Source organism: Esox lucius, chromosome 18 (genome assembly GCF_011004845.1).
Source record: "Esox lucius isolate fEsoLuc1 chromosome 18, fEsoLuc1.pri, whole genome shotgun sequence".
NCBI classification, from domain to species: domain Eukaryota; kingdom Metazoa; phylum Chordata; class Actinopteri; order Esociformes; family Esocidae; genus Esox; species Esox lucius.
The window spans coordinates 16,053,996-16,081,777 of record NC_047586.1 but is presented as its reverse complement, the minus strand read 5'-3'; the positions used below and the strand labels follow the sequence as shown (position 1 = coordinate 16,081,777).

Below are 27,782 nucleotides of genomic sequence, written 5' to 3'. Positions count from 1 at the left end.
ACACTGTAGATAATTTCCAAATACACAAAACAATACTGCCTGTTTTACACATTATTGCTTTCTGTAGACTAATGCCGTGTGAAAATTAATGTCTCACTTCCTACACTACATTCGAAAAAAAAAAAAGAATGAAGGGACACTACATAGATACAGGATCACAGAATTGTTTGTATTTGTTGTACTTCTCATTTATATACATTATATATACAATTGTTTTGGAGCATTACGGAATGCAGTATTTCCCTGTCTAAAGTTGGGTCTAGTTTCTAATTGGAACTGCAGACTGATCTGTTGTTACAGTACCATGACAATATCTAGAAGTCTAGTAAGAAATCTCTTATGCTTTTTCATTTCATAGCTCTGAAGTTTAATATGGCTATCATATTGTAGAGCTCTCAAAGTTCCCAATGTCTTAATATAGCTGTTAGTGAGGACGATTGAGAGTTCCAATTAAAGAAAAATGTTCTGTCTGGGATGTATGAATGCATTGTGAATTTACAGTTCAGAAGAAAATGTGGTACATTATATTTGCCAAATGTAATATTATAATGATAAACACAAATATAATTTTTTTGGACCCACCTCCACTTTGTCGTTCCTCTGCAGTTTAAATTGCTGACATATAGCAACAGTTTCAACACCCACTTAATCTTTTGAATAAACATAGACAGAACCACAAAAACATGAGATCATTTCCTAACGAAGTTTCGCTGCAATCAACCAGAATATCTCCTATTTCACGGACACTTAATATTCTGCAAAAGTCAGTATATTAATTGCAAAAAAAATCACAGCAGAAATTGTGAAAACAGTCAAACGTGCTAAAAAGTGCAGAGAAAATACTGGCTCCAATCCTCAAAAATTTTGATTTCACTGTTGCTCCAATCCCCTCCAACCAAACCACCCTTTGGCACCACCAGGGTCCTCTTCGATCCCTCCGGGCCAGGTTGGGTTCATGTTTCCAGACTACGGCTCTCCTCTGGACTGGGTTGCTGGGAGGTAGGCTGGAAATATGTGTGACCAGACCCAGAACACTCCACCAGGTGGATGGGCACCTCCTCTTGTCTTCCTGTCTCCTTCCTGTCTTTGTCGCTCTTCTTACCTCTCCACCCCCGGTGACACTCCCCACTGCTGCCCTTTGAACTAACTGTTTGTCCCCTGAAGAGCTGCGCCCTGCGCTGGCACAACCCCACTTTACTAAGCAGGATAAAGACATCCCCCCTGAATGCCTTGGTGAAAATGGCATACAGAAAGGGGTTGGCACAGGAGTTAAGAGGGTAGAAGAGCACCAGAAGGATCTTGGAGTTGGACACAGTAATGAGAGGGTGGTCCAGAACGGCCGACATGGCGTAGAAGGAGATCGGCGCCATACACAGGAAGTCAGTAAAGATGAGGACTGCCATTCGTTTGGCGATGTTGGTGTCTTTGGAGCCTGAGCGGTAGTGCGGGTTGTGGACAGCGCAGTAGATCTTGATGTAACATGCGCAGATGGCCAGAAATGCCAGGATGTTGAGGATCAGGACTGAGAGAATGTAGACCTGGGCCATGGTGGTCTGGGTGTCCATGGGCAGACAGATACTGACCTGGGTAAACACAGATAAGAATCAACCTATAGATCAATCTGATCAGGCAACCTACTACCTTCTCTGGCCTGGGGTGTGGTCCTATTCTCCCCTTAGGTTGGCTGATTGGTTTTGTAATCAATCAATCCCTCAACATGTGTAAATAGATACTGACCTTCTGGTAGCTGCTTACGCCCACTAGGGGGAGCACCGCTAGGAGTAGGCAGAGCAACCAGCCAGCCAGCATTATGACCGCGGCGTGGGACAGACGGAGCTTCCTGTCCAGCCTCATGGCGAACGTTATGGCATGCCACCTCTCCAGCGTGATCGCCATCAGCGTGTACACCGACAGCTCGCTGGCGAACACGGTGAAGAACCCTGCCAACCCGCAACCCGGCCCCGTCTGCCAGTCGATGGCGTGGTTGTAGTACTCCGCTCGGCTGTGGAGGTCGACGGAGGCGATGAGGAGGAGGTATATCCCCATGCAGAGGTCGGCGAAGGCCAGGTGACACATGAGGAAGCGGGAGACGGAGAGCTTGTAGTGAGAGGTGAGGAGGACTACCAGCACCACCATGTTGCCCACCACGGCCAGCAAAGACACGAACCACACGGACACGCGCAGGAAGCCGAAGCCCATGATGTCCTCGCACGGGTTGAACTCGTCTGGCGCTGGGGCGCAGGTCACCTCCTCGCCCTCTTCGCAGACAACGTAGTCGTAGCGGCTGTCGAAGTCCTGGCCGCTGTCCTCCTGGGGATTCTGTACAAAAATAAATCTGATAAGATACACCTCTCTCATCAGACTTTGCTTTATTTGTGATTGTTCACACCGCAGTCAGCGGTGGGATTCGAACCGGTGGCTGACAGGCCTTTCTTACCTTCAGCGTCTCCCCGAAGCCCATGTCATCGTCCGGCTGGCCGCCAAAGTAGGCGTGGTAGTGGAGGCTGCTGTGGAAGTCTCCCCGGGGGTCTCTGAACAGCCCATCCCTGAAGCTCCTCTCGCTGGGCTCCTGGTCGGCCGCATCCCCAATGAGGTCCCGTTGGAGGGCGGGAACTCTGAAAGGGCCTACAGATATCTTCTGAGGCTGGTCGGCTGTGACGTCAGATGCTGCATCTCCTGGAAGGAATGGGAATCTGAGAGGGTCCACCGATCTCTTCTGAGGCTGGTCGTAGAGAGCGGTTATGTTGCAGATGATGTACTCCACAAATCTGCGATTTCAAAAGACAATGACTGTTGTGGACCTAGTACGTTTCTCTTCATGTTTCTCTCTCTGATTCAGTTTGTATTTCAGGTCTAGACTGGTTTTGTGATGTTTGAAACTTGTGCCTTTAATATCAAAATGGATGTATCATACAATGTCATTAAGAGAAACATTGAGAAAGATTTTTTACTGAGAATAATATGAGGGGATAAAAATAGTTTCAGCCCATAATATATATTTCACGGGGCAACATATAACTATATATATGCACTAAATATATATATATATATTTAGTGCAAACCAATAAATTCAAATGAATTCAGGTTGGAACCATTTTAAAATACCTCTTCATCCTCTCCTGGGTCTGGCTATTATAGTATTTACATACTCAGTTATAGAAGAAAAACTGATTAATGTTTTGAGAAAGTCATTAGTCTTTTTCAGACGTTGGTCTTCCTACAATAATAGCGTTGAATGACAGTAATTAAAGCTGCTTAATAAAACATTATAGGTAAAGGCGTCACAGAGTTGACTTAATCTCAGCCAACATCCACACAGGTCGGGGTACTGCTGCTCAATTTAACAGCCATTAATCATAAAGTAACTGTACGCAACACTACAAGACATTACTAGTACTGGCACTTCCCTCTATAATTTACTTTTCATTTATGAAAGCATCAACCAAAGGGTTTCAGGGCTTTATAACACTTTCATGGGAATTTATTTACAAAGCACTAGGCAGAAAAGCAAACAAACAAGTGTCAAAAAACCAGCCAGTATCAACACACAGGCTTTCGCCATATCCAGAAGAATGCCATATGGAAATGTGCGTTGGGCTTAACAACGCTTGACATTATAAAAGCCAATCTCACACTCTCTTTCTTTTCAGGTTCTTGAAGGCGCAGCAGTGGGAAGGGTAGGTGAGGTCCGCGGTGGACAGGTGTTTAAAGGTTGCGACTGGCGGGAGCTTCTTGAGGTTCCAGGCACTGCGGGCTATCAGCTTCCTGATGGACTCCAAGCCGACAGTGGGGAGGGACGACACAGCTGTCTCGGACACGTCGCTTGCGTTAGGAGACACAAAGGTCAGAGGTTTTACAGGGGTCATACACAAGGGTCATACTGAGAGTCTCCAGGCCCACCCTGAGGGATGATGACACAGGGGGGGCGTTCAGACGGCTGGGGAATCACACATAGTGTGTGTGTGTGTGATGATGTGTTGGCCGGTGCCATAAACCTGACTATAACTAAAGCCTAGTGGTGTACCTATAAACCCTGTTGACGGTAAGTGTTGGTAAAAGCAAGACCACGCTCGCCCTGCTCGTTTTCATGTGCGTTGCGTCCCGTTTCAGGGATTCTCTATACCTGGGTAACCGTTGGCGAATACTCTCCAATTGTTCAACTAGCAACCATTCTGAAACAAACGGAATGCAAAATGCAAAGCCTACATCTGGTTCCTACATAAGTGTCCACGTTTCCATCGTCTTTAACTAATTAAACGGCATGTTTTCTATTAACCTCGGTTGCCATGCCAAACAGTGAATCTCACTAGAACATCTAGTCACACGGTACATCCATATGACCAGTCCTTTTTTGCATCCCAAATTACATTCTATTCCCTACAGAAGCCCTAAAGAGCCATATTCACTACTGTTGACCAGAGCCCTATTCTCAGTATAGTACACTACTGTTGACCAGAGCCCTATTCTCTATTTAGAACACTACTGTTGATCAGAGTCCTATTCTCTATATAGTACACTACTGTTGACCAAAGCTCTATTCCCTATATAGTACACTACTTTTGATCAGAGACCTATTCTCTATATAGAACACTACTGTTGACCAGAGACCTATTCTCTATATAGTACATTATGTACACAAAAGGCCTATTTCTCTCAAATATTGTTCACAAATCTGTCTAAATGTGTGTTAGTGAGCACTTCTCCTTTGCCAAGATAATCCATCCACCTCACAGGTGTGGCATATAAAGATGCTGATTAGACAGCATGATCATTGCACAGGTGTGCCTTAGGATGGCCACAATAAAAGGCCACTCTAAAATGTGCAGTTCCATCACAAAGCACAATGCCACAGATGTCACAAGTTTTGAGGGAGCGTACAAATGGCATGCAGACTGCAGGAATGTCCACCAGAGCTGTAGCCCGTGAATTGAATGTTCATTTATCTACCATAAGCCTTCTCCAAAGGTGTTTCAGAGAATTTGGCATCCCAGTTTTCACTGTACAGGGCAGATGGCAGACGTGTATGGCGTCGTGTAGGTGAGCGGTTTGCTGATGTCAACTTTGTGGATCGAGTGGCCCATGGTGGCGGTGGGGTTATGGTATGGGCAGGCCTGTGTTATGGACAACGAACACAGGAGCATTTTATTGATGGCATTTTGAATGCACATAGTTACCGTGACAAGATCCTGAGGCCCATTGTTGTGCCATTCATCCATGACCATCACCTCATGTTGCAGCATGATAATGCACGGCCCCATGTTGCAAGGATCTGTACACAATTCCTGGAAGCTGAAAACATCCCAGTTCTTGCATGGCCAGCATACTCACCGGACATGTCACCCATTGAAAATGTTTGGGATGCTCTGGATCGGCATATACAACAGCACGTTCCAGGTCCTGCCAATATCCAGCAACTTCGCACAGCCATTGAAGAGCAGTGGACCAACATTCCACAGGCCACAATCAACAAACTGATCAACTCTATACGAAGGAGATGTGTTGCACTGCGTGAGGCAAATGGTGATCACACCAGATACTGACTGGTTTTCGGACCCCCCCAATACAGTGAAACTGCACATTTTAGAGTGGCCTTTAATTGTGGCCAGGCTAAGGCACACCTGTGCAATAATCATGCTTTCTAATCAGCATCTTGATATGCCACACCTGTGAGGTGGATGGATTATCTCGGCAAAGGAGAAGTTCTCACTAACACACATTTAGACAGATTTGTGAACAATATTTAAGAGAAATAGGCCTTTTGTTTACATAGAGGAAGTTTTAGATCTTTGAGTTCAGCTCATGATAAATGGGGGCAAAAAAGTGTTGAGTTTATAATTTTGTTCAGTGTAGTACACTACTGTTACCCAGAGCTCTATTCTCTATATAGTACACTACTGTTGACCAGAGCACTATTCTCTATATAGTACACTACTGTTGACCAGAGCCCTATTCTCTATATAGTACACTACTGTTGACCAGAGACCTTTTCTCTATATAGTACACTACTGTTGAGCAGAGCACTATTCTCTATATAGTACACTACTGTTGACCAGAGCTCTATTCTCTATATAGTACACTACTGTTGACCAGAGCCCTATTCTCTATATAGTACACTACTGTTGACCAGAGACCTATTCTCTATATAGTACACTACTGTTGACCAGAGACCTATTCTCTATATAGTACACTACTGTTGAACAGATCCCTAGTGTCTATGAACAGAGCCATATATAGTACAAATATAGTACAAACCCTTTGATTTTAGGAATATATCCTGCAACTTATTCAACTTTGTGTGATTGTACTAGTACTTCCTGTAACATTCACTGTGTGACGGTATGAGTACATCTTGTAACCTTTTAGGGGCCAAATGGGGGAAAAACATCAACAAGAGGTTTCCACTTCTAGTTTATCAGTTAAATGATCTGTTATATGATTTAATATTATTAAAATAACAGGAAGATTAGCCAAAGAATGCATTAAATGAATCATCACCCTTTTTCTCAATGAGAGGCAGCTGAGTGCATTTCTGTCTAGCTGTTTCTCTCTCTAGAGGAACATTGAGCAATGCTGAAGGATAACAGTGTGGGTCTGATTTTGTCATTAGGAGATGTTTAGGCCATGACCTCATGTGGATGACCTCAGCATTCAGTCAGAGCTAAGACATGGTGCTTGTTCCAATAATTAAAAAAATGTATACTTGCTTCCTTCATTTGTTATTTCCTTGAAGTATGCATGGAGAAATGGGATCAAAATAGTTTTAGCAAGTTAACCACTCTACTAACAATTCAACCAACTCAGGTCAGTGATAACAAGGAAGGTAAGAAGGAAGCATTTCTAAAGTACTGAACCAGGCCTTAGTCCTGAGATGGGGAACAGATTTACTTATTAAAAACATATTAGAGCTTACAGCTTTAGGAGTACCACTTCAGAAAACAGATTACAGAGATAAGGTTTCTGCATCACTCCCCAGAAGGGAAAAGGGATAATCCATTCCACTGTGATTCTAAAAACAGAGTGGGGAAGGAAAAGTGGGACATTTCTCACACACTTGCACAAAATCCGTATCTGATTTCCTAGTCAAAGGCCCAGCTGTCGGTAAGCTATTTTCACTCTCTGATGATTTCTAAACTGTGTTCCTCCCAGACATGATTCTCCACATTTATGAATGGGAAAACGAAGCGGTATCAAAACAAAGTCACCTAGCCGTCGGATATCCGGAAGATAACATAAAGATTATGTCCACATCCAACGACAATTCATGAACCACCTACAGTATCATTTCAGAACTCTTGACTGGAACATAAATAAAACATTTTAGACACTGGTCTTTCAGCACTAATAGAGTAGACCGACGGTATGCAGCAACTATCCGAGAATCCATCCTGCATCAGGGGCAACGTAAACATCAACCCTCTTCCATGGGACCGGGGACATGCTGTTGTTTCACACGCATTATCCAAGCACCCCTCCTGTACAGTTTTCGTCGCTGGAAGAGCGACACTTTGTCTGACTGTGGACTTTACATCATGTCCTATGGACTCCAGTATTCGAGCTATCTCCCTTTTTGCCTTCTCTGTTGGGGTTGCAGGACCCATGGAGGTTATGCCCGGTGTCCGGTGCGTGTCACAGACATAAACAGACCTGACTGAAGTTTATAATTATGTGGCCATGTCTTCGTCTGATTTTGCCCACGCCAGCGTAGGAGAGGTCGCTGTAAAGTCGGTTTCGTACTAATCAGCAGCCTTCTCGCTGGACTGCCGAGGGTTATCTCCATGGCAACTGACAGCAAAGGGCAAACGTTGCCTGGATGTGGCGTCATCCTGGACGCTGTTCAAATGGCCTCTGTCATAGAGGATTGTGGGCTGAATGTAGGAACCTGATTCAGTAATGGGTGGTCAGGTAGCCTGCATGTTAGGTGACCGCTTTTCCAATTGGACTAGCTGCCGTGGGCCACATTCAGTGTCCTGGCTGGCCAGCTTGGGCTGTGGTTGTCTGTCAGCGTCATTTGTTGTACTTGACAGACAAATTATGTTGACAGACGTAATGGGAAATCAAAATGATGTCTATAACTCTGGTTCCCTGAAATAAGGGAATGGGTACGGCTGAGCCGGGATTATATCACGAGAAAATCCAGGTTTCCATTTGGGTTTGAGCCCTCATTGGCCTCGAAAGGCATGACTGGAGGTTCATGTCGTTCACATGGCGAGAGCTAGTACCCCATATTAGAGATTCTTATGTGTATCCGGATCCGATTGCCCATATGATTACCGGTATGACATTATCTATACGGGATACAAAAAGGGACCATGGATCTCTGTGGTGGCACACCACACACACTTGCCTAACGGTTTGGCCTGGTGCAATGTCTAGGGAAGCCTTCATCTGATGAAGGGTGCACACTAACGTTTTCTGTCCGAACTTTGAGTTGAAGAAATTGTAACATCAGACACAAACTTAAATTGTCGGGCAACCTTTGAAAAAAAGTTGTAGGATGAATAAATACTCACAGAAGCATGGGGCCACTAACAGTGCCAGCAAACATTCTTTCATCCATCTTGGTCAGACGCTTGTTTCTATGGAGATACCTGGAGAGAACACACACGAGTGGCACACTTCAATCACCATCATTTTCCTGATACTGTAGCACTGAGACAGTGTTTTCACAATGTTTTCACTAACATGTCTGCTGCCCATTTCTCTGTTTATTTTTAGTGCTTTCTGGAGGAAAACTGACTTTGGATGGCTCAGGTCTTATCCTAAGTGTTGTTTTAAATTAGTTGTCCCACCATCGAAGAAGGTACTCATGAAAAACGCTGCACTTTTAAAATACACTCTAGAAGCCCAAAACCTAAAAGTGATAATAAACATTTCTGTGTGGGGGGATTGTGTCGGTGTTACAGCTAAGGGATAAGATCTTGCTCTGAAAACACACCAATACACACACTCTGACATGCACACTCTGAGATCATTTCTTGCTTTAAGCACACTTTTGGTGCGTGACAGCACAAACAGCAGTGCGGCAAGCGGACTAAAGTGACTACCCATTGGTCTAATTACAACTCCATAAGGACAAGCTATGGTTTTGCTGGGGGTAAATGGTTATATGAGGGGCTGGAGGAGGGTGTCAGGCGTATTCATGTTTCATATCCTGACTGGAAAGCTAGAGAAAGGTGACATAAAGGAGGAAAAGGAGGGAGGACGGTTGGGGTGAAAGGGACATCAGGTTTTGAAGAAGTCTTCATAATATATTCGGATTTAAGGGACAGTGTTTGTTTTTATATATTTTACTTGAATATTGTATTTATCCAGTTTAGTCACCGTGAAATTGAATCGAGATTACAATAAATAAGGCAAGAACAGAATAACTCATATATTTCCATTCATGCAGTGTTCCTAAAGTCTTCTTCCTAAAGAAAATCTAAATTTCCCATGAGAACTAAGGCTTCCTAATCAATGCTGGGGTGAATCTCTCTCTAAGCACGTCTGAGAGAATCAGTTCCGATGTAATCGTGATCCTTCTGCTTGTGTAGCGTAATAGAGTAATTTGGAGTAAGGAAATATGCATGCCAGATGTCAAAAATGGTTTAATCCCGTAGAAATACTAAGTAACTTAATGTTGGAAAATGGGATCTGAATTGACAGATTTCTAAGCTTGAGTGAAAGATATCATAGCTGTAACAACACAGACTACAGCTCCACAAATGCTAAGCTACGAGAGTCTCCGTTTAAGGTAGTCTAAAGCATGGCTTTGCTTCACTGCAACTCTGGACGGGTTCAGGAAGGTTGAACATCGAGAGTCCTCAGACGGACATCACACAAGCCCTTTTGTCAGATCTATTGTGTTAAGCTAAATGACTCACACAGAATCCAGTTTGGTCCCATTAAAAGCATGATCTTGGATGTCGGTGAAACCGTTATTGTACATAGTTCTGTAAGAGAAGGAAAACATTTGAAAACCCAACGCTGACACGTATGGAAGTCAACCTTGTCAGTTATGAACACTGAATTAACTTCATCCATAAAGAACATGCAGAGGATTTGCTGTGTATGCAATTCAGTGACCAAAATCATGACAACGTCTTCTGTAACGTCTTCTCGCCTCCAAAACCCAACTTGGATGTATTGACTTGTCGTATGTTTGCCAATGTTACCACTGCGACCATGCCATTGGAATCTAATGCAATGGTGGTTTGTCACTGACAGACAATTGTGAGACAATTTTCTGGTCTGAGACTGCAAGTAAGAGTAATCTAACAGCCTGTAGTTGACAGTGATGGCCCCAGTAAACCGCTAGCACTATGGCTGTGTACTCACACTGTCAGCAGTCGGTTGGTAATACCGCGGAATGAGTTGGCTGGGACCTCAGAGATATAAGGGTGGTCAGCTATTTCACTGTGAGGAGATACAAGAGGAAGGTGGAGGACACAGTGATGCTCCCCTCTTATGAAAGACATTCAAACCTCAAATGACTTCTGGGAAAAAACGACTATTCATTCCCAGTTAAATACAGCAATTAAATAATAACATGTGGAATTATTCATGGGATTTATAGAATCTTTAGTTTTGATAGTTGTGAGACACTCCCTACTTGTAACAGTAGAGTGACAGTGGAGGCGTTGTGTATTCGTACTGTTGTTTGCTTACAGCATGAAGTTCAAATCATCTGAGTGGATGTTGGTGAGATCAGGAAACACACAGAGGCCAGTATTGAAAATGCCTCTGAAAGAAACCGAGAGACAGATGGTTAGAGAGCTGACCGGCGGTGACCAAACAGACTATCAATCCCAATCAAAACTCTGAGAGAGGTGAGGTGATGAGACAGCCAGCACTGACCACTCAAGCTACCATAGAGTGTAAAATGCAACATGACAGTGCCAGTATTGGCATATACAGTAGGAGCTTTTTCACTTGAATAGATTGCTCAATTATTGTCCAAGCCAAATATTTGAGGACAACTTTAATCTCTTGTAGCTTGTGGTAAAGTAACATTGTCAGTTAGGACTCACAATGGACATTTCAAAGCCAAGACTGTTTTGATTTGGAAAAAATACTGCCAGCTTCTATATTATGTAGAATAATGTATGACTTATCATAGCGCTCACAAGTATATCAGGTTTGGAAGGTTCTTGAATGCTTCTGGATCGATGTATGACAGACTTCTCGCATTTCGGATCTCTCTGAAATGTAAAACGAAATAGTTAAAAACACTAGTAAGTGAAAAACTTACAGTAACCATGTTTTCAAGTTTGATATAGATTAAGTATTAATACATTATTGGCAATGCTTAGTAATCTGTCATTCTTGTGTCACTAACCATGAAGGAGGTTTATTCATCTCAGCTGGTCTGTCACAGCTACCCCTTCATGTGTAAAGACCAAAAATGTCATTCCTATTCAAAATCAAATTTTCCCAAATGCAAAACCTAATCCTAAACCTAAAATTAACCTTAAACCTAACCCTAATTCTTACCTTAACACTAAACCTCTGAGCCTAATATAGCATCAGCATCATTAGGACAAAATGTTCCAACTTGAAATATTCTCTTTCAGAGAAATATAGAAAAACAAAACACTAACATATGATGTTTTCCTGTTCATGTGGGGATCCCAAACTATTCAAAATCCTAATCCCCTAACCCCTTAACTCTATTGTAGTCCAAATTGTCATCCTCACGTGAACTCCTAACCCTAATTCTAACCCTACGCACAATTGTAACCTTCACCATAAACCCGAACACTAAGCCGTTAATAGCTTACTGTCCTTGCGGGGATACGTACAGACATATACACATCTGCATACACACCCTAACACAGGAAATCTGGTTGCACTGGGCAGCCTAAACCTGCTGAGTGCTGACAGAAAAGACCAAGGTGCATGTCAGTTTGTCGGGAAGACCAGGAGGCCAATAACCCATGTCTTCACATACATGGACTGTACACTGTGTGTACACCTCCCGACTCTGGAAGACAAGGTTCAATTAACATTTCATTAGCATGTTGACTCTGGGGTGCCCCAGCCGTAGCGTGGAGAGAGTCTTAGTCTTTGCTTGTCTAACCCATGTGGTGCGGTGGAACGCCTGGGAACATGAGATCCTAGCCCTCCTTCACACACCTGGGTGACCACACAAAGCAACCTGTATGGCCGACAAGTTCAGACCTCTGGAAGTCTGACCTACGGTCTCTGTTCAGTCAACCGCTACCCACTCCTCCACCTTCCAGCTTCCACCCCACCTAATCCTCCTCCCTCCCCCTCAGCCCCTAAGTTGATGTGTCTGTGTTCAGTGAACCGCTACCCTCAAGCCTAACCCCCAGCCCAGACCCATACCTCCTCAGTCCCCCCGGCCCTAACAGCTGCCGCCCGTCCGCTGGCCACAAGCAGCTAACAGGAAGCCCAACTTTAATTTGTGTCTGACCCTTTGAGGAAACCGGAGAGCCAAGACATTATTATGTGGTGTGGAACAACCACTAGACCAATCAGCTCTGAACAGGCCCTGGAGATCCAAAACAAATAACTGGCTATGGGCTCTTGTTAGGGTTGGACAAACCATCTTGGTCTCTAGTCTTTGAGGATATCAAAGAGAAGGAGCCAGAATAGGGATTGTCCTCTAACAGCTGTAGCGATCGACCTGTCCTACCCAGAGACAACATTAACAGCTGTCACAGTTGGGGATTGTCCTACCCAGAGACAACATTAACAGCTGTCACAGTTGGGGATTGTCCTACCCAGAGACTACATTAACAGCTGTCCCAGTTGGGGACTGTCCTACCCAGAGACAACATTAACAGCTGTCACAGTTGGGGATTGTCCTACCCAGAGTGAACATTAACAGCTGTCACAGTTGGGGATTGTCCTTCCCAGAGACAACATTAACAACTGTCACAGTTGGGGACTGTCCTACCCAGAGACAACATTAACAACTGTCACAGTTGGGGACTGTCCTACCCAGAGACAACATTAACAACTGTCACAGTTGGGGACTGTCCTTCCCAGAGACAACATTAACAGCTGTCACTGTTGGGGACTGTCCTACCCAGAGACAACATTAACAGCTGTCCCAGTTGGGGACTGTCCTACCCAGAGACAACATTAACAGCTGTCACAGTTGGGGACTGTCCTACCCAGAGACAACATTAACAGCTGTCACAGTTGGGGACTGTCCTACCCAGAGACAACATTAACAGCTGTCACTGTTGGGGACTGTCCTACCCAGAGACAACATTAACAGCTGTCACAGTTGGGGACTGTCCTACCCAGAGACAACATTAACAGCTGTCACTGTTGGGGACTGTCCTACCCAGAGACAACATTAACAGCTGTCACAGTTGGGGACTGTCCTACCCAGAGACAACATTAACAGCTGTCACTGTTGGGGACTGTCCTACCCAGAGACAACATTAACAGCTGTCACAGTTGGGGACTGTCCTGCCCAGAGACAACATTAACAACTGTCACAGTTGGGGACTGTCCTACCCAGAGACAACATTAACAACTGTCACAGTTGGGGATTGTCCTACCCAGAGTGAACATTAACAGCTGTCACAGTTGGGGACTGTCCTACCCAGAGACAACATTAACAACTGTCACAGTTGGGGACTGTCCTACCCAGAGACAACATTAACAACTGTCCCAGTTGGGGACTGTCCTTCCCAGAGACAACATTAACAACTGTCACAGTTGGGGACTGTCCTACCCAGAGACAACATTAACAGCTGTCCCAGTTGGGGACTGTCCTACCCAGAGACAACATTAACAGCTGTCCCAGTTGGGGACTGTCCTACCCAGAGACAACATTAACAGCTGTCCCAGTTGGGGACTGTCCTACCCAGAGACAACATTAACAGCTGTCCCAGTTGGGGACTGTCCTACCCAGAGACAACATTAACAGCTGTCACAGTTGGGGACTGTCCTACCCAGAGACAACATTAACAGCTGTCACAGTTGGGGACTGTCCTACCCAGAGACAACATTAACAACTGTCACAGTTGGGGACTGTCCTTCCCAGAGACAACATTAACAACTGTCACAGTTGGGGACTGTCCTACCCAGAGACAACATTAACAGCTGTCACAGTTGGGGACTGTCCTACCCAGAGACAACATTAACAGCTGTCACTGTTGGGGACTGTCCTACCCAGAGACAACATTAACAGCTGTCACAGTTGGGGACTGTCCTGCCCAGAGACAACATTAACAACTGTCACAGTTGGGGACTGTCCTTCCCAGAGACAACATTAACAGCTGTCCCAGTTGGGGATTGTCCTTCCCAGAGACAGCAATAATAGCTGTCACTGTTGGGGACTGTCCTACCCAGAGACAACATTAACAACTGTCACAGTTGGGGACTGTCCTACCCAGAGACAACATTAACAACTGTCACAGTTGGGGACTGTCCTTCCCAGAGACAACATTAACAACTGTCACAGTTGGGGACTGTCCTACCCAGAGACAACATTAACAACTGTCACAGTTGGGGACTGTCCTTCCCAGAGACAACATTAACAACTGTCACAGTTGGGGACTGTCCTTCCCAGAGACAACATTAACAACTGTCACAGTTGGGGACTGTCCTACCCAGAGACAACATTAACAACTGTCACAGTTGGGGACTGTCCTTCCCAGAGACAACATTAACAACTGTCACAGTTGGGGACTGTCCTTCCCAGAGACAACATTAACAACTGTCACAGTTGGGGACTGTCCTACCCAGAGACAACATTAACAACTGTCACAGTTGGGGACTGTCCTTCCCAGAGACAACATTAACAGCTGTCCCAGTTGGGGATTGTCCTTCCCAGAGACAGCAATAATAGCTGTCACTGTTGGGGACTTTCCTTCCCACAGACAACATTAACAGCTGTCACAGTTGGGGACTGTCCTACCCAGAGGCAACATTAACAGCTGTCACAGTTGGGGATTGTCCTACCCAGAGCCAACATTAACAGCTGTCACAGTTGGGGATTGTCCTACCCAGAGACAACATTAACAGCTGTCACAGTTGGGGATTGTCCTTCCCAGAGACAACATTAACAACTGTCACAGTTGGGGACTGTCCTACCCAGAGACAACATTAACAACTGTCACAGTTGGGGACTGTCCTACCCAGAGACAACATTAACAGCTGTCACAGTTGGGGATTGTCCTACCCAGAGTGAACATTAACAGCTGTCACAGTTGGGGATTGTCCTTCCCAGAGACAACATTAACAACTGTCACAGTTGGGGACTGTCCTACCCAGAGACAACATTAACAACTGTCACAGTTGGGGACTGTCCTACCCAGAGACAACATTAACAACTGTCACAGTTGGGGACTGTCCTTCCCAGAGACAACATTAACAACTGTCACAGTTGGGGACTGTCCTACCCAGAGACAACATTAACAGCTGTCCCAGTTGGGGATTGTCCTTCCCAGAGACAACATTAACAACTGTCACAGTTGGGGACTGTCCTACCCAGAGACAACATTAACAACTGTCACAGTTGGGGACTGTCCTTCCCAGAGACAACATTAACAACTGTCACAGTTGGGGACTGTCCTTCCCAGAGACAACATTAACAGCTGTCCCAGTTGGGGATTGTCCTTCCCAGAGACAGCAATAATAGCTGTCACTGTTGGGGACTGTCCTACCCAGAGACAACATTAACAACTGTCACAGTTGGGGACTGTCCTACCCAGAGACAACATTAACAACTGTCACAGTTGGGGACTGTCCTTCCCAAAGACAACATTAACAACTGTCACAGTTGGGGACTGTCCTACCCAGAGACAACATTAACAACTGTCACAGTTGGGGACTGTCCTTCCCAGAGACAACATTAACAACTGTCACAGTTGGGGACTGTCCTTCCCAGAGACAACATTAACAACTGTCACAGTTGGGGACTGTCCTTCCCAGAGACAACATTAACAGCTGTCCCAGTTGGGGATTGTCCTTCCCAGAGACAGCAATAATAGCTGTCACTGTTGGGGACTGTCCTACCCAGAGACAACATTAACAACTGTCACAGTTGGGGACTGTCCTACCCAGAGACAACATTAACAACTGTCACAGTTGGGGACTGTCCTTCCCAGAGACAACATTAACAACTGTCACAGTTGGGGACTGTCCTACCCAGAGACAACATTAACAACTGTCACAGTTGGGGACTGTCCTTCCCAGAGACAACATTAACAACTGTCACAGTTGGGGACTGTCCTTCCCAGAGACAACATTAACAACTGTCACAGTTGGGGACTGTCCTACCCAGAGACAACATTAACAACTGTCACAGTTGGGGACTGTCCTTCCCAGAGACAACATTAACAGCTGTCACAGTTGGGGACTGTCCTTCCCAGAGACAACATTAACAACTGTCACAGTTGGGGACTGTCCTACCCAGAGACAACATTAACAACTGTCACAGTTGGGGACTGTCCTTCCCAGAGACAACATTAACAGCTGTCCCAGTTGGGGATTGTCCTTCCCAGAGACAGCAATAATAGCTGTCACTGTTGGGGACTTTCCTTCCCACAGACAACATTAACAGCTGTCACAGTTGGGATCTGTCCTTCCCAGAGACAAGAATAACAGCTGTCACAGTGGGGACTGTCCTTTCTCAAAGACAACAATAATAGCTGTCACAGTTGGGGACTGTCCTGCTCAGAGACAACATTAACAGCTTTCACAGTTGGGATCTGTCCTTCCCAGAGACAACATTAACAGCTGTCACAGTTGGGGACTGTCCATCCCAGAGACAGCAATAACAGCTGTCACAGTTGGGATCTGTCCTTCCCACAGACAACATTAACAGCTGTCACAGTTTGGATCTGTCCTTCCCAGAGACAAGAATAACAGCTGTCACAGTTGGGGACTGTCCTTTCTCAAAGACAACAATAATAGCTGTCACAGTTGGGGACTGTCCTGCTCAGAGACAACATTAACAGCTGTCACAGTTGGGGACTGTCCTGCTCAGAGACAACATTAACAGCTGTCACAGTTGGGATCTGTCCTTCCCAGAGACAACATTAACAGCTGTCACAGTTGGGATCTGTCCTTCCCAGAGACAACATTAACAGCTGTCACAGTTGGGATCTGTCCTCTCCCAGAGACAACATTAACAGCTGTCACAGTTGGGATCTGTCCTCTCCCAGAGACAACATTAACAGCTGTCACAGTTGGGGACTGTCCTGTCCATATACAACACTCTCTGTGCACGACAGTGTAATAACCTACAAGGGAAACTTGTGTAATTCTGTGTTGAAGCAGCTTGATTTGCTGTGAATAAACTACATATTGTCATGCCTGGTAAATTTTGGAGAGATCACACACATCACAATCAGTTGAGGCACTGGAGACAAAGAAGCAAAAATCCTCATTTAAACCAAATGGCTCTTTATGACAGCCTTCTTCAGCAGCTACGGCATGTACAGGAAAACCACATACTGACTGTTGGCATACTCTCTCGTCCCAACATATCTACTTGCATGTTTTTAGGTTGTCTGTTTAGACTCAAGACCTATCGATGCTGGACGGGAGACAGATACTGTATATATCAATTATTCGTTCCAACGTCATTCTGTCAAAAGCCACTTAGCTAAAGTGCTACTCTGGAGTGACACCGGTCAGCAAACTGACGATCTTCAGACATTATGAAATGTTGTCAACCACAACTTCCAAATATCTGCTGATCATGTCTGCAAATGCTGATGCTTGCAATGACTTGTGCCATAGAAGGGGGAATCATAAAGAACTCTTTCAAATCACTATTCACCATAAGTGAATACGTTTTATAAGAGTTCCTATAAGAAAAAAAACACTCCTCCCGCCATATGTATTTCCACAGTGAAGCTAACATTTTTTTATTATTTATTACTTGGCTCTGTAGTCCAGCAGGATTTGAGGTCATTGTTTCATATATGGTGAATGTGCATATTTTTTTTCTGACAGTATGTAAGAAAAATACATCCGTATTAGCGTTTGAAAATACTTAATATATCCCCCAAGGTGACCTCATAAGCATTTGGACAAATTCACTTTTCATAATACTTGCAAAAAATTTACTAAATTGCTGTTAATATTGCCTGTTCCCTGGCCAGGACTCTAATTCTCATAGGTTGAGTTGGGATATGCAAAAAAAATAAAAAATTCAGGGGTTATGCTTTGGGTTCAGTTTTGCCCGATGGTCACTGAATGGTTAAACTGAGACAATTTTCCTTCTAAAGCCATGATTGTGCTTGGTTGTAACGTGTCCTTTGTCTTCCTTGTCTCCCAGTGCCCGCGGACATAGACTGTGGATGCCTCAGCACTGGGCTGCTGTACTTAAGACTACTGACACACCTGGCAGCCCTAAAGAAACTTTCTAAAGTTTCTAGCTCCTGTAGGCCGCCTCCACTCTTTCCAAATCCTCAAAATGTTCCTCCAACATTCTTAAATCTTTAGAATGCATTCATTTGTTTTCCTTTACTGTCTAAGTCCATATTGAGGGGGGTGTAAATCATTCACTCACATATGGGTTATTTTCTTTAGATTGTAGAAGGAATGCCTCTCAAGTCTCGCCAGGGTCACATCCACTGAGATGTATCTGAAAGAAAAAAAACAAGACGATAAAAAAAAGAATACAGGCGAACTGGTGTCTTCTAAAATGAAGAATCAATTTTGACACTATTTCCTGTACACACAGGTCGATGGTTTTGCCACGTAACATTTGATCAAATACAATGGAGGTAGTGTGCAATCATCCGTAAACCTCGGTGTGTAGTAAAGCCACCAGACGGACGATGGTCAATGCAAAGCGGCGTCTCGGCCCTCTGTCCTACAGACTAAACCACCTCTCCCAAAGCCTCTAAACCCATGGGTAATTTAACAGGTATGTATGCACTACACACATCCATGACCCAGTCATCAGTACCACTGCTTTCCTTTCTTAATGCTACAATGTCTGTGTAGCTACTGCGTAGTCTAATGGCATTTCAAATAAATACAGATTTAGCCTGTGAAGAGAAATGGATTAAGTATAAGGCAGGGCTCTTATTTCAAGTGCAAAGCGCTAGATTAGAATCAGTGTTCATACTTGTAACTTCTGATTGGTAATAAATGCCATTCACATGTAGCCAAATTAAGAGGGTTAAAAAAGTAATTCCTGTCTTGACTGAGCAGATTGCAGGTTATAAGGGACCTCTACTACAGTACTCTGTTGGGCAATATAGAGGTCTGCTGCGTGAATCTGATGAAAACATCTTTATTATTCTCACTATCTCTAGATGTATCTACATTTAACTCAATCTTTCTCTTTCATAATGCATGACATGGACACAGCCACAGGACTGAGATTAAGGCCTAGCAGAGAGTGTAGATTGTTTAAAATGGTGCTAAAAGCTAAAATGTTGATGTTGCTTTTAATCTTGGCTTCGTGATGCCCTTTTCCACCTTCCACTCAGTGTGTTTTTTTTTTTTACCACATCATCTAAACTGTTTCCTGAAAGAGGCACCAATCTATACAGCCACTCCACTGGAATACCTTGCCCATGCCTAGGCCCTTGTGGTGGAAATGCCGACATTCCTATTCTAGGAACGCATTAGCTCTTCCAACTGTGATTAGCAGACAGCGGTGATACTAAACAGAGAACAGATCATCTGCACAAGTGGAGGAGACGATGGAGTGAGACGGGAAGAAAAAGAGAGAGGAGGGGAGAGAGAGAATGAGAGAGAGAGCAGACAGAGGGGAATACTTGGAAAAGGCTTGGAAAAAATGTTTTTCCCAATCTTTTGGATAAGATGGGATTTGACAGGCAAGCAACAGGTGGATGATGTGGAGTGGGATTAGTCCCCTACACCTAAATACAGCTTCATATAGGTTGGTGACTTAACGAGAAAGTAATGCATAAAGATGATAGATAGTTGAGAAAGACAGGGTGGAAGGGACTAGGCTGAAAGAGACAGGGTTGTCATGCTGATGGAGAGTCACTCACATCCTTGAGATGTTCACCAAGTTGGAGAACACATCCCCTGGCACTGATATCAGACGAGTCTCCAGAAGCCACCTGGAAGTGAGGAGAGGAGAGTGTTAAGTTTCAGACAAAGTTTAGTGATCAATGGGAAGTTTTTGAGCCTGAGTCATAAAGAAACTGCTCAAGTATCTCAAGCATAAAAAAACACTGTAGCTTCTCCAGACAATCTATCACACTAGATCTGTAAAAACAACCATCTGTATAATTAACTGTAGACTTATTAAACGCCTGGTCAATTGGCAGCAGTATATTCTGTCATGTTAAATTATGATAATCCCTGGCTCATATTTCAGGTTATTGATCGTACTTATTTTGGTTGAGGACGAATGTTCCAAATGTAATGATGATTAGAAAGTTATAGAATTTGAACATAAACTGTAATTAGATTTTAATTTGAATTGTAAAAGTGTAATCTTTGCAATTAAACTGGAGTTTAAGATTGTATTTTTTCTCTTCTTTAGAGGTATAATTAGTATAATACTGCTGGTTTTGTGTGATCAGCCTGAAAGCCAGAGGTATTTAATTATGGGAATATATATTAAAAATAAATAAATTCTGAATTGAAAGGAATATAAACATAGTCAAATAACCTTTACAGAAAGAGGGAATTTAATTTGAACTTGTTTAATGTAATGAACATCCATCCTTGCTTGTTTGGTCAGTGTGAAGGGGCTTTGGGACTGGCCTGGAAATATTAACATACCTTGTATGTACTCAACTATGCCTGCAGTAAAGTAGACCACTGTTGGAACTGATCAAGCAGGTGCCAATACAGGACTACCGAAAACAGGGATTTCAATTGAAATTAAGAAAAACATGGGTAGGAGACATGAAGATGGCACAGCCTGTTGACAGATTGGATTTCAGAGATGTCAGTCATACACATTTGCTATCGAAGCGAAAAAAAATCCTTAATTTGAAAACGAAGCTGGCTTCAGGGCAACACAGATATTAGACATTTGTAGATAGATGTGTTTCTAGTCACCAAGTTTTCTGTCCACGCCATGCAGGGTTGTGCAGACATGGATGAAAGGCTTCTTTGAAGTGTATGGTGTAAACCCTGTCATAGGAACACCAGGGGAAAACAAAAGGCTTGGTCTGAGTATGCTGGAGTGGACCTGGCCTCTCAGCCAAGCCAAACAACGTCTGGCACTGCTTACACCATCTGGAGGCATTTTATTACTAGAAATCACTATTGGTGAAAGTATCATCAGAACCGTTCTACTCGGTTTGTTTCACCCAGTGGTTGCGGATCTGTCTTTTCGGGATCTTGAGAACCACAAGATTCTGAGCTTCCTGAAGCTTCTGCACTTCGTGCTCCCTGCACGAATTATTTGTATCTCAGTGTGCAGAGAATGTTTACAGGCTACAGTACAGGCTCACTTAATAAAGTTAAATCAAAGAGGATTATCGGTCTGACATTCATTTCAAGCCATGTTCCCACGTTCGCAGAGACCGCATTTAAGTTGAACACTTAATATATCTGTTCATTCCACGAGATTTCCATGTTTGAAGAGGCCTACTGACCAATGTGTTGAAGACACATTTGCATGGCTGCACCTCCATGGATATAGAATAGTGATTAATAAAAGACACATCGTGTGTGCCCCGCGGTAGGCCATGTGCCATCTTGTTTGTGCGTAAAAGGCACTGTTGAGCAGACACATGTAATGCGACGGAATGGCGTGGCTGTAGCTCCATGTCTTGGCTACGCTACAGGGGAACATGACGCAAGATTTCCAGGTTTCTCTTCAAAGGGACATTGGTGTGACGGAGGGACTGGGTGTCGCATATACGGTACTATAACGCAGCTGGAGTTATGTGCATCTAATTGTAGTAGGCCATTCTTTGGTGGTGATTTGGATCTATTTGTTTATTAGGAGCTGTTTAGCTTGTTTACTGTTAATCTTGCCTAAATATACATTCTGTCATTTATCTGATATTTTGTTTAAATGTATTGTTTGTTGCTGTCCATGGTGCGTAGCTGAGCTAGAGCTACACATTTCACGTTAACTTGTCACCACAAAATCACTCAATTAGTCTCAGCATTTGAACTTTAGTGGGGTTTTTGGTAGGGTGACGATAAGCTCAGTTTATTACAATTTCAGTCCCCCTTCCTGATTTCATCTGGCCCCTCGGTCACTTCATCCTGCAGCCAGGCCCGTCTACATGGCCCCATTCCCCGTGCCTGCTCAGAAGACCAGCACATCTCTTCTAACCATGTGGGACATCTGATGTCATTTTCCTTTACCCCTGTCTGCTACCATGTGACAGCTATTTCAGCCCCGATCTACACACATTTGGAAGAATCGAGATTGGGATAAGGAAGGGGACAAGGGGTTGAGGGATGGCATGCCGGAACAATTTGGTGAAACAATAGACTGATTCAGGGCCGAGAGTTGGCAGTTGGTCAGGGGATTCGTCAGTGGTAGCGTAGAATACGGCAGCTCTTTGACACAGTCAAACAAACACAGGGACAGAGAGCAGACCCCATCACCGTACACCATTACACTGTGTTGGGCCACACACACACACACAGACCAACACACTCTAACCATAATAATTAACAGTGGCGTTACACTGGAGCATGCAGGGTAAACCATCAGCATCCCACAGGCTTTAAGGGAAAATTACTCCCCTCAATTTGTCGTTCATAAGAGGAAGCTGTGGAAACAAACAAAGTTATAAGAGAAGGTTTGAAGTGGGGGGAAAACTCATGTAAGGTGTCCAAATAGAGGCAGTGACAACATGGCTGGAGTACACCAAATCACGCGGCTCTCATGTCGGATGGTGAAGTCAATTGAGCCATACGAGGTTGAAAACCCTCAAGCAATACTCAGTCGTAAAATACTAACCGCGCCCGTAGTCGTGTTATAAGTCTAAGCATAGATGACACCAGGGCTATGCAACTAGATCCGGCCGTGAGCAGACTTTGATGGATCAGATTGTACCACAACAATTATTAGAATTTGTTCAAATTAATTTGTTACACTGCAAGTGATCCACAACTAAGCCTCGGAAATGCATACATTTAGAACCATTTTATAATTTTTTCTGTTGGAATACTTGTGAACAGATTCCGTAGGTTAGATTCAACAACATTTCTGTCAACAACAGTTACTGGTAATAGTTTATAAATCTGAAGGAAGTATGGTTAGAAATATATTAATATTTTATAGGGAAGTTAAGAGAAACATTAAATCATCATGTAATTAATTATCTGATCTGTGTAAAATAAAATTGTAATCAGTTAGTTTGCCCCCCAGCCTGATTTAGTACCTGGTCCAGTCCATTTTATTGTAAGGGATAAGTGTTCCTGAGAATTTTATAATTCTGGAATGGGGTCATAATATTTTGTTTCTTAAACTGTCTGAAAGCTTGAGCTGCATTTGTAGGAAGAAAACCAAAACCACTCTCTTTATTACAGCCTCACTGTAACAGCCATCAGAGATTACTCACAACCCAACTGTGGGTTTCTCTTTCACTCAAGTGCATGCTTTATTTTTATTCATATTTTAGGAGTACAGTCATTATTTTTCCTTTAGTTGTACATGTTGCCTCCTACTACTGGGATATGTTATGTATATTTGTATATGTATATATTATAAAAAATAATTGCTCATATTCATAGCCCTTTTTGGTTGTTTTTTTATTTACGATTTTACGATTCAAAAGCTAACCAAAATGACACCTAGTCCAAACCTAACCAGTGTTGGCACAACAAGCTGCCACCTGGAATAATGGAGTTTGTTAGCCAGTGCTGGTCATAAGACAGACCCCTCAAGCACAACCACCACCACCATGTATTTTATAGGATGGGGGGAGCAGCGATCAGGAGAGAATTAGGTCCTGTTAGACAAGAGCTGAAGAACTCTGTTAGGGAACATTTACTACAGACCAACACACTCTCAAGCACATAAAAAAAGGAGCTTCGACTGAAATTTTCAGTATAAACCGGACACAATTTTGACTACATAATGGCAACATAATACATTATACATGTCATCCCTTATATACTAATATACAGCACATTTCTTGGGGTAATTAAGATTGTGTGAGACCTAACAAATGTGACTTTATTACACATTTTTCCTACCTGGTCCAAGGCGCCTACGCCACCGAGGTGACAACAACAACCAGGCCTGTCCTAGTCATTTGTCTTGTCCCCAGGTGAAATCGTGGAGAACACTATGAACACTATGAACGGTTGTGTTATACTGCTCATTTGATTTAAGAACCACTGTATCCTATTTGGAGCACAAAAGAAGGAGCGAAATGAATGGCCATAATTTGGCTAAACTTGTCATGGTAAATAAACACATCTTACAATAGATTTCGATATCATTTTAGCCTTTTTGGCCAATATAAAAGATGTTTGCTGTTTTCTTTTTTTACTCTACTGCATGGCAGTAGAACTCTAGCGTTTTTCTACTAATTTGCTTTCAGACCCACTGTAACCTATTTAGAGCAAACATTCATGAGAGAAATGTAATGTGTTTGTTTTCTTAAACAGTTATAAACAGATGATCTAAGCATGAGGTCATTAATTCATTTTAAAAGTCTCCTTTTTTTGTATATAATCTCCCCTAATTAAATCTAGGGTGAATTAATTAATCACACTTCTTTTAAAACTGACCCATTCACCCTGTGTCCCCAGTAACCCATTTAAAACACTTGGGATGGAATCTAAGAGCTTAATTGGTCAATTTCAACGCTAACTAGTCCATGTGGGGTTGGTAGACAATGGATGGATCTAAGTTCTCATTCTAGAATGAGTCCAATAATTCCAGGGAGGGCTGTTTGGTGGGATTTTCCTCTCTTTTTCTCTAATTATTCTCAAAAGGCAGTCTCTCTTTGGGTGTTTGAAAAACGGGCTGTGAAAAGTAAACAATGTGTACGAGTGGATCGTGTGGGCTCAGCCTCTGGTGTGGGTTGGAGGGAGTAGTCACGCTACTCAGACCTTTAGAGAGTTTGTGCTTTCCATTTCACCTCTACCTCTCCAACGCATGGAGCAACCTGCAAAACAAACACACCCAACCTCTTACAGATCCTATCACTCTGCTCAGTCTGGTCCACCAACATCTGCACGAGTTCCCCCACCAATGTAAATGTCATCACGAAGGTCTGTCTCGATTATTTAAACTAAATCACACCAATCCTTTCTTATGCAATGCAACACAGCGCCATGCCAAACTGTGGTAGGGAGCAAACACACACACAGAGATGTGTACCTATCTGCTGAGACAGGGCCTAGCCCCAGAGATAACACACACGACAGCTAGGGGTTGGTTCAGGCCCAACAACACGCCCCGCGTTCCCCGTTCAGCGTCCGGCACAAGCTCTTCACGCCTCAACAATCAGAACATCCCTCTAACACACAGATTACCAGATGCCTGCTTCAGACTGGGTTGTTTTGGACTTAAGAGATATTTTGGAAGAAATCATTTAGTGTCTTTTGTTTCATGGTGGGCGATGGGAAAACTATGTGAGGATGAAGAATGTGTCAGCATTTGGGGAGGCCGGGGGGGGGGGGGGGGGGGGGGGTTTGGTCTGCGCATCTGAATTGGGGTACTGATTGGAGCATAATTTCATGTGATAGGTGTCCTCTGGAGACATTGAGACAGTGGCTCTGGGAGGAATGGGACGTTTGAAGAGTGGGAAACTGAGGAATGTTCACTGGACATACTGGTAAAACAAACTGGAGGAGAATGTGGATTATCCCTGGTGTTGTGGAGCCTGAACCTTCACAGCCAGAGGGCTGTCCACCCACCGTGACCCACGAACCCTTGCCCTGCCCTGCCCTGCCAGACACCTCCAACGGTCTGGCGGTTGACACAGCAGATGTCCCAGTGCCAAGGAGGATGAAACAGAGTAAGGAATGCAATAGTCGGAGTGTACGAAAAATAGGCCCTGGGAATTATTCTTGGTCACATGAAATGGTCAGGAAACCACAGGTTCCTATACTTAACATTTATTTCAACATCCGGCACCTGAAAAGCAGTGCTTCAATTGTTCAAGGCCATGGCATTTGCAAACCGCTGTATTAAGTAACTCACTTTATCTTGGGCGGAGACAAGCTACTTAGGCTCCCTCCCTTCATTTCTATGGTCCGGGTTAGCAACTTTTACATCATCTAACACCATTGTGCCCTCAGATTTCTGACAGATACTTCATGTTGCAATGCAATGAAATAAACTGAAATATGGATTCCCAAAAGAAAAACCATAATATGTTGCACATTAACCTACCAAAGATATTTCCCTTCGCTTTCTGAGGTCGAAAACACGTGAGACCATTTCTAGGCAATGGTGCTTAACAAATTACAGTAAGTTATTGTCACGTATGTCTTGAGGTGTAAATGGCCTTTTTAAATTGTCCGCTGTTTGCCCTATTCTGGACCAGAGCTGCATCCTAAATGATAGCATTTCTCTACAGTGTATTTTTAAATGCTGCCCAGATTCAGACACCTTCACTTTACCCTGAGCAAAGCCTACAGAGACTTGGATCTGTGTTCTGGATTTCCTCTCTGAGTCTTTCACCCTCTCTCACTTTCTCCATATCTCTCTCTATTTCCCTTTCTGTCTCTCAGCCAATCCCTACCCCTCTCTCCACTGAGTGGTGACACTCTCACTGACCACTGTCAGGTAATCTTGCAGTGTGGCAGTGTTTAGAAAATGTTTTGGCATGTGACTATAATGAAAAACTAGGGGACTAATATTTGAAGGATTTAGGGACATTATATACTTTATAATATGCCTTAATATCAAAGCCAGGATCCTCTCTGCAAAGGCAATAATGAAAAACTCCTTACAATGTAATTGAAAGATTGCTATACAAAACTGACTACAAACATTAACATTACTTGCTGATTGGAAGACATTCTTGAAAGATGTTGCTTTAAATATATAATTAAGTACGTCTTAATATTGTCATTTCATATTTATATTGAATATAAACATCATTAATATAAACCCCTAAATGAGAGGATCATTTAGTTTTTCAACAAATGTCTCTTATTCCAATATCAAGTTTATTTTTGACTGGCTATGCACACTGCAGACATGACTCAAGGTCACTCAAATCACAGACTTGGTTCATTATGTGATCAACTGATTACAGATGAATTATTTCAATTAAGTTGCTTGACTTTCATTTCTGACTGTGACAGGCATTTCAAATCTAAAAATCAGCACAGTTCTAAGTTCCAACTTTTACCTTCTTCTGATCTTTACTGTACACACACACACACACACACACACAGACACACACACGCGCGCACACACACCCACACACACCCACACACACACACACACACACACACACACACACACACACACACACACACACACTACTCATCAATGAGACATCAATCATAATTAACCTACTTCTAAATAAACATAGGCCTACTTACAGTGTCTCTGTGCTTGCAGGAAATGTGGGAATGACATCAATGTCAAAGCAGGAGATAGTGTAACTCTTCCACTCTGAGCATTCACAAACAACGGGGCAGGAGTCGGAGTTCCCCAAGGTTTTGATAGGTAACGTCACGAGGGTAAACAGCGCACATGCTATCACCTGCAAGTTGTGTCGGTTGTTTTCAGCCATCTTAAAAAAAAAAATCTAATTTCAAACCACTTCAGTCATTGGCATTGAAAAATATCTCCAATGATGCGCCTATTGATGAAGCAAATCATCAGAGAGACCCGTCCTCACCTTTCGCCCGCAGCAAATTGACTTACTGTGGTGTAAGTCATAAATTACAACACATGAATTCGACTATTCCCAGTGCAAATG

The 27,782-nt window shown here is 43.5% G+C and overlaps 1 protein-coding gene across 1 annotated transcript; it reads right to left on the bottom strand.

The window, feature by feature from the left end:
* Positions 1-879: 879 nt before the first annotated feature.
* tshr (thyroid stimulating hormone receptor) lies at positions 880-27,782 on the bottom strand. Its single transcript, XM_010882502.3, has 12 exons — positions 27,400-27,782; positions 19,950-20,021; positions 18,488-18,562; positions 11,106-11,180; positions 10,648-10,722; positions 10,318-10,395; positions 9,864-9,932; positions 8,511-8,588; positions 3,634-3,822; positions 2,438-2,768; positions 1,738-2,319; positions 880-1,583 (listed from the first exon to the last, which is right to left on the bottom strand). Exons 1-12 carry the CDS (start codon positions 27,591-27,593, stop codon positions 954-956), a joined length of 2,448 nt encoding a protein of 815 aa, XP_010880804.2. The 5' UTR covers positions 27,594-27,782; the 3' UTR covers positions 880-953.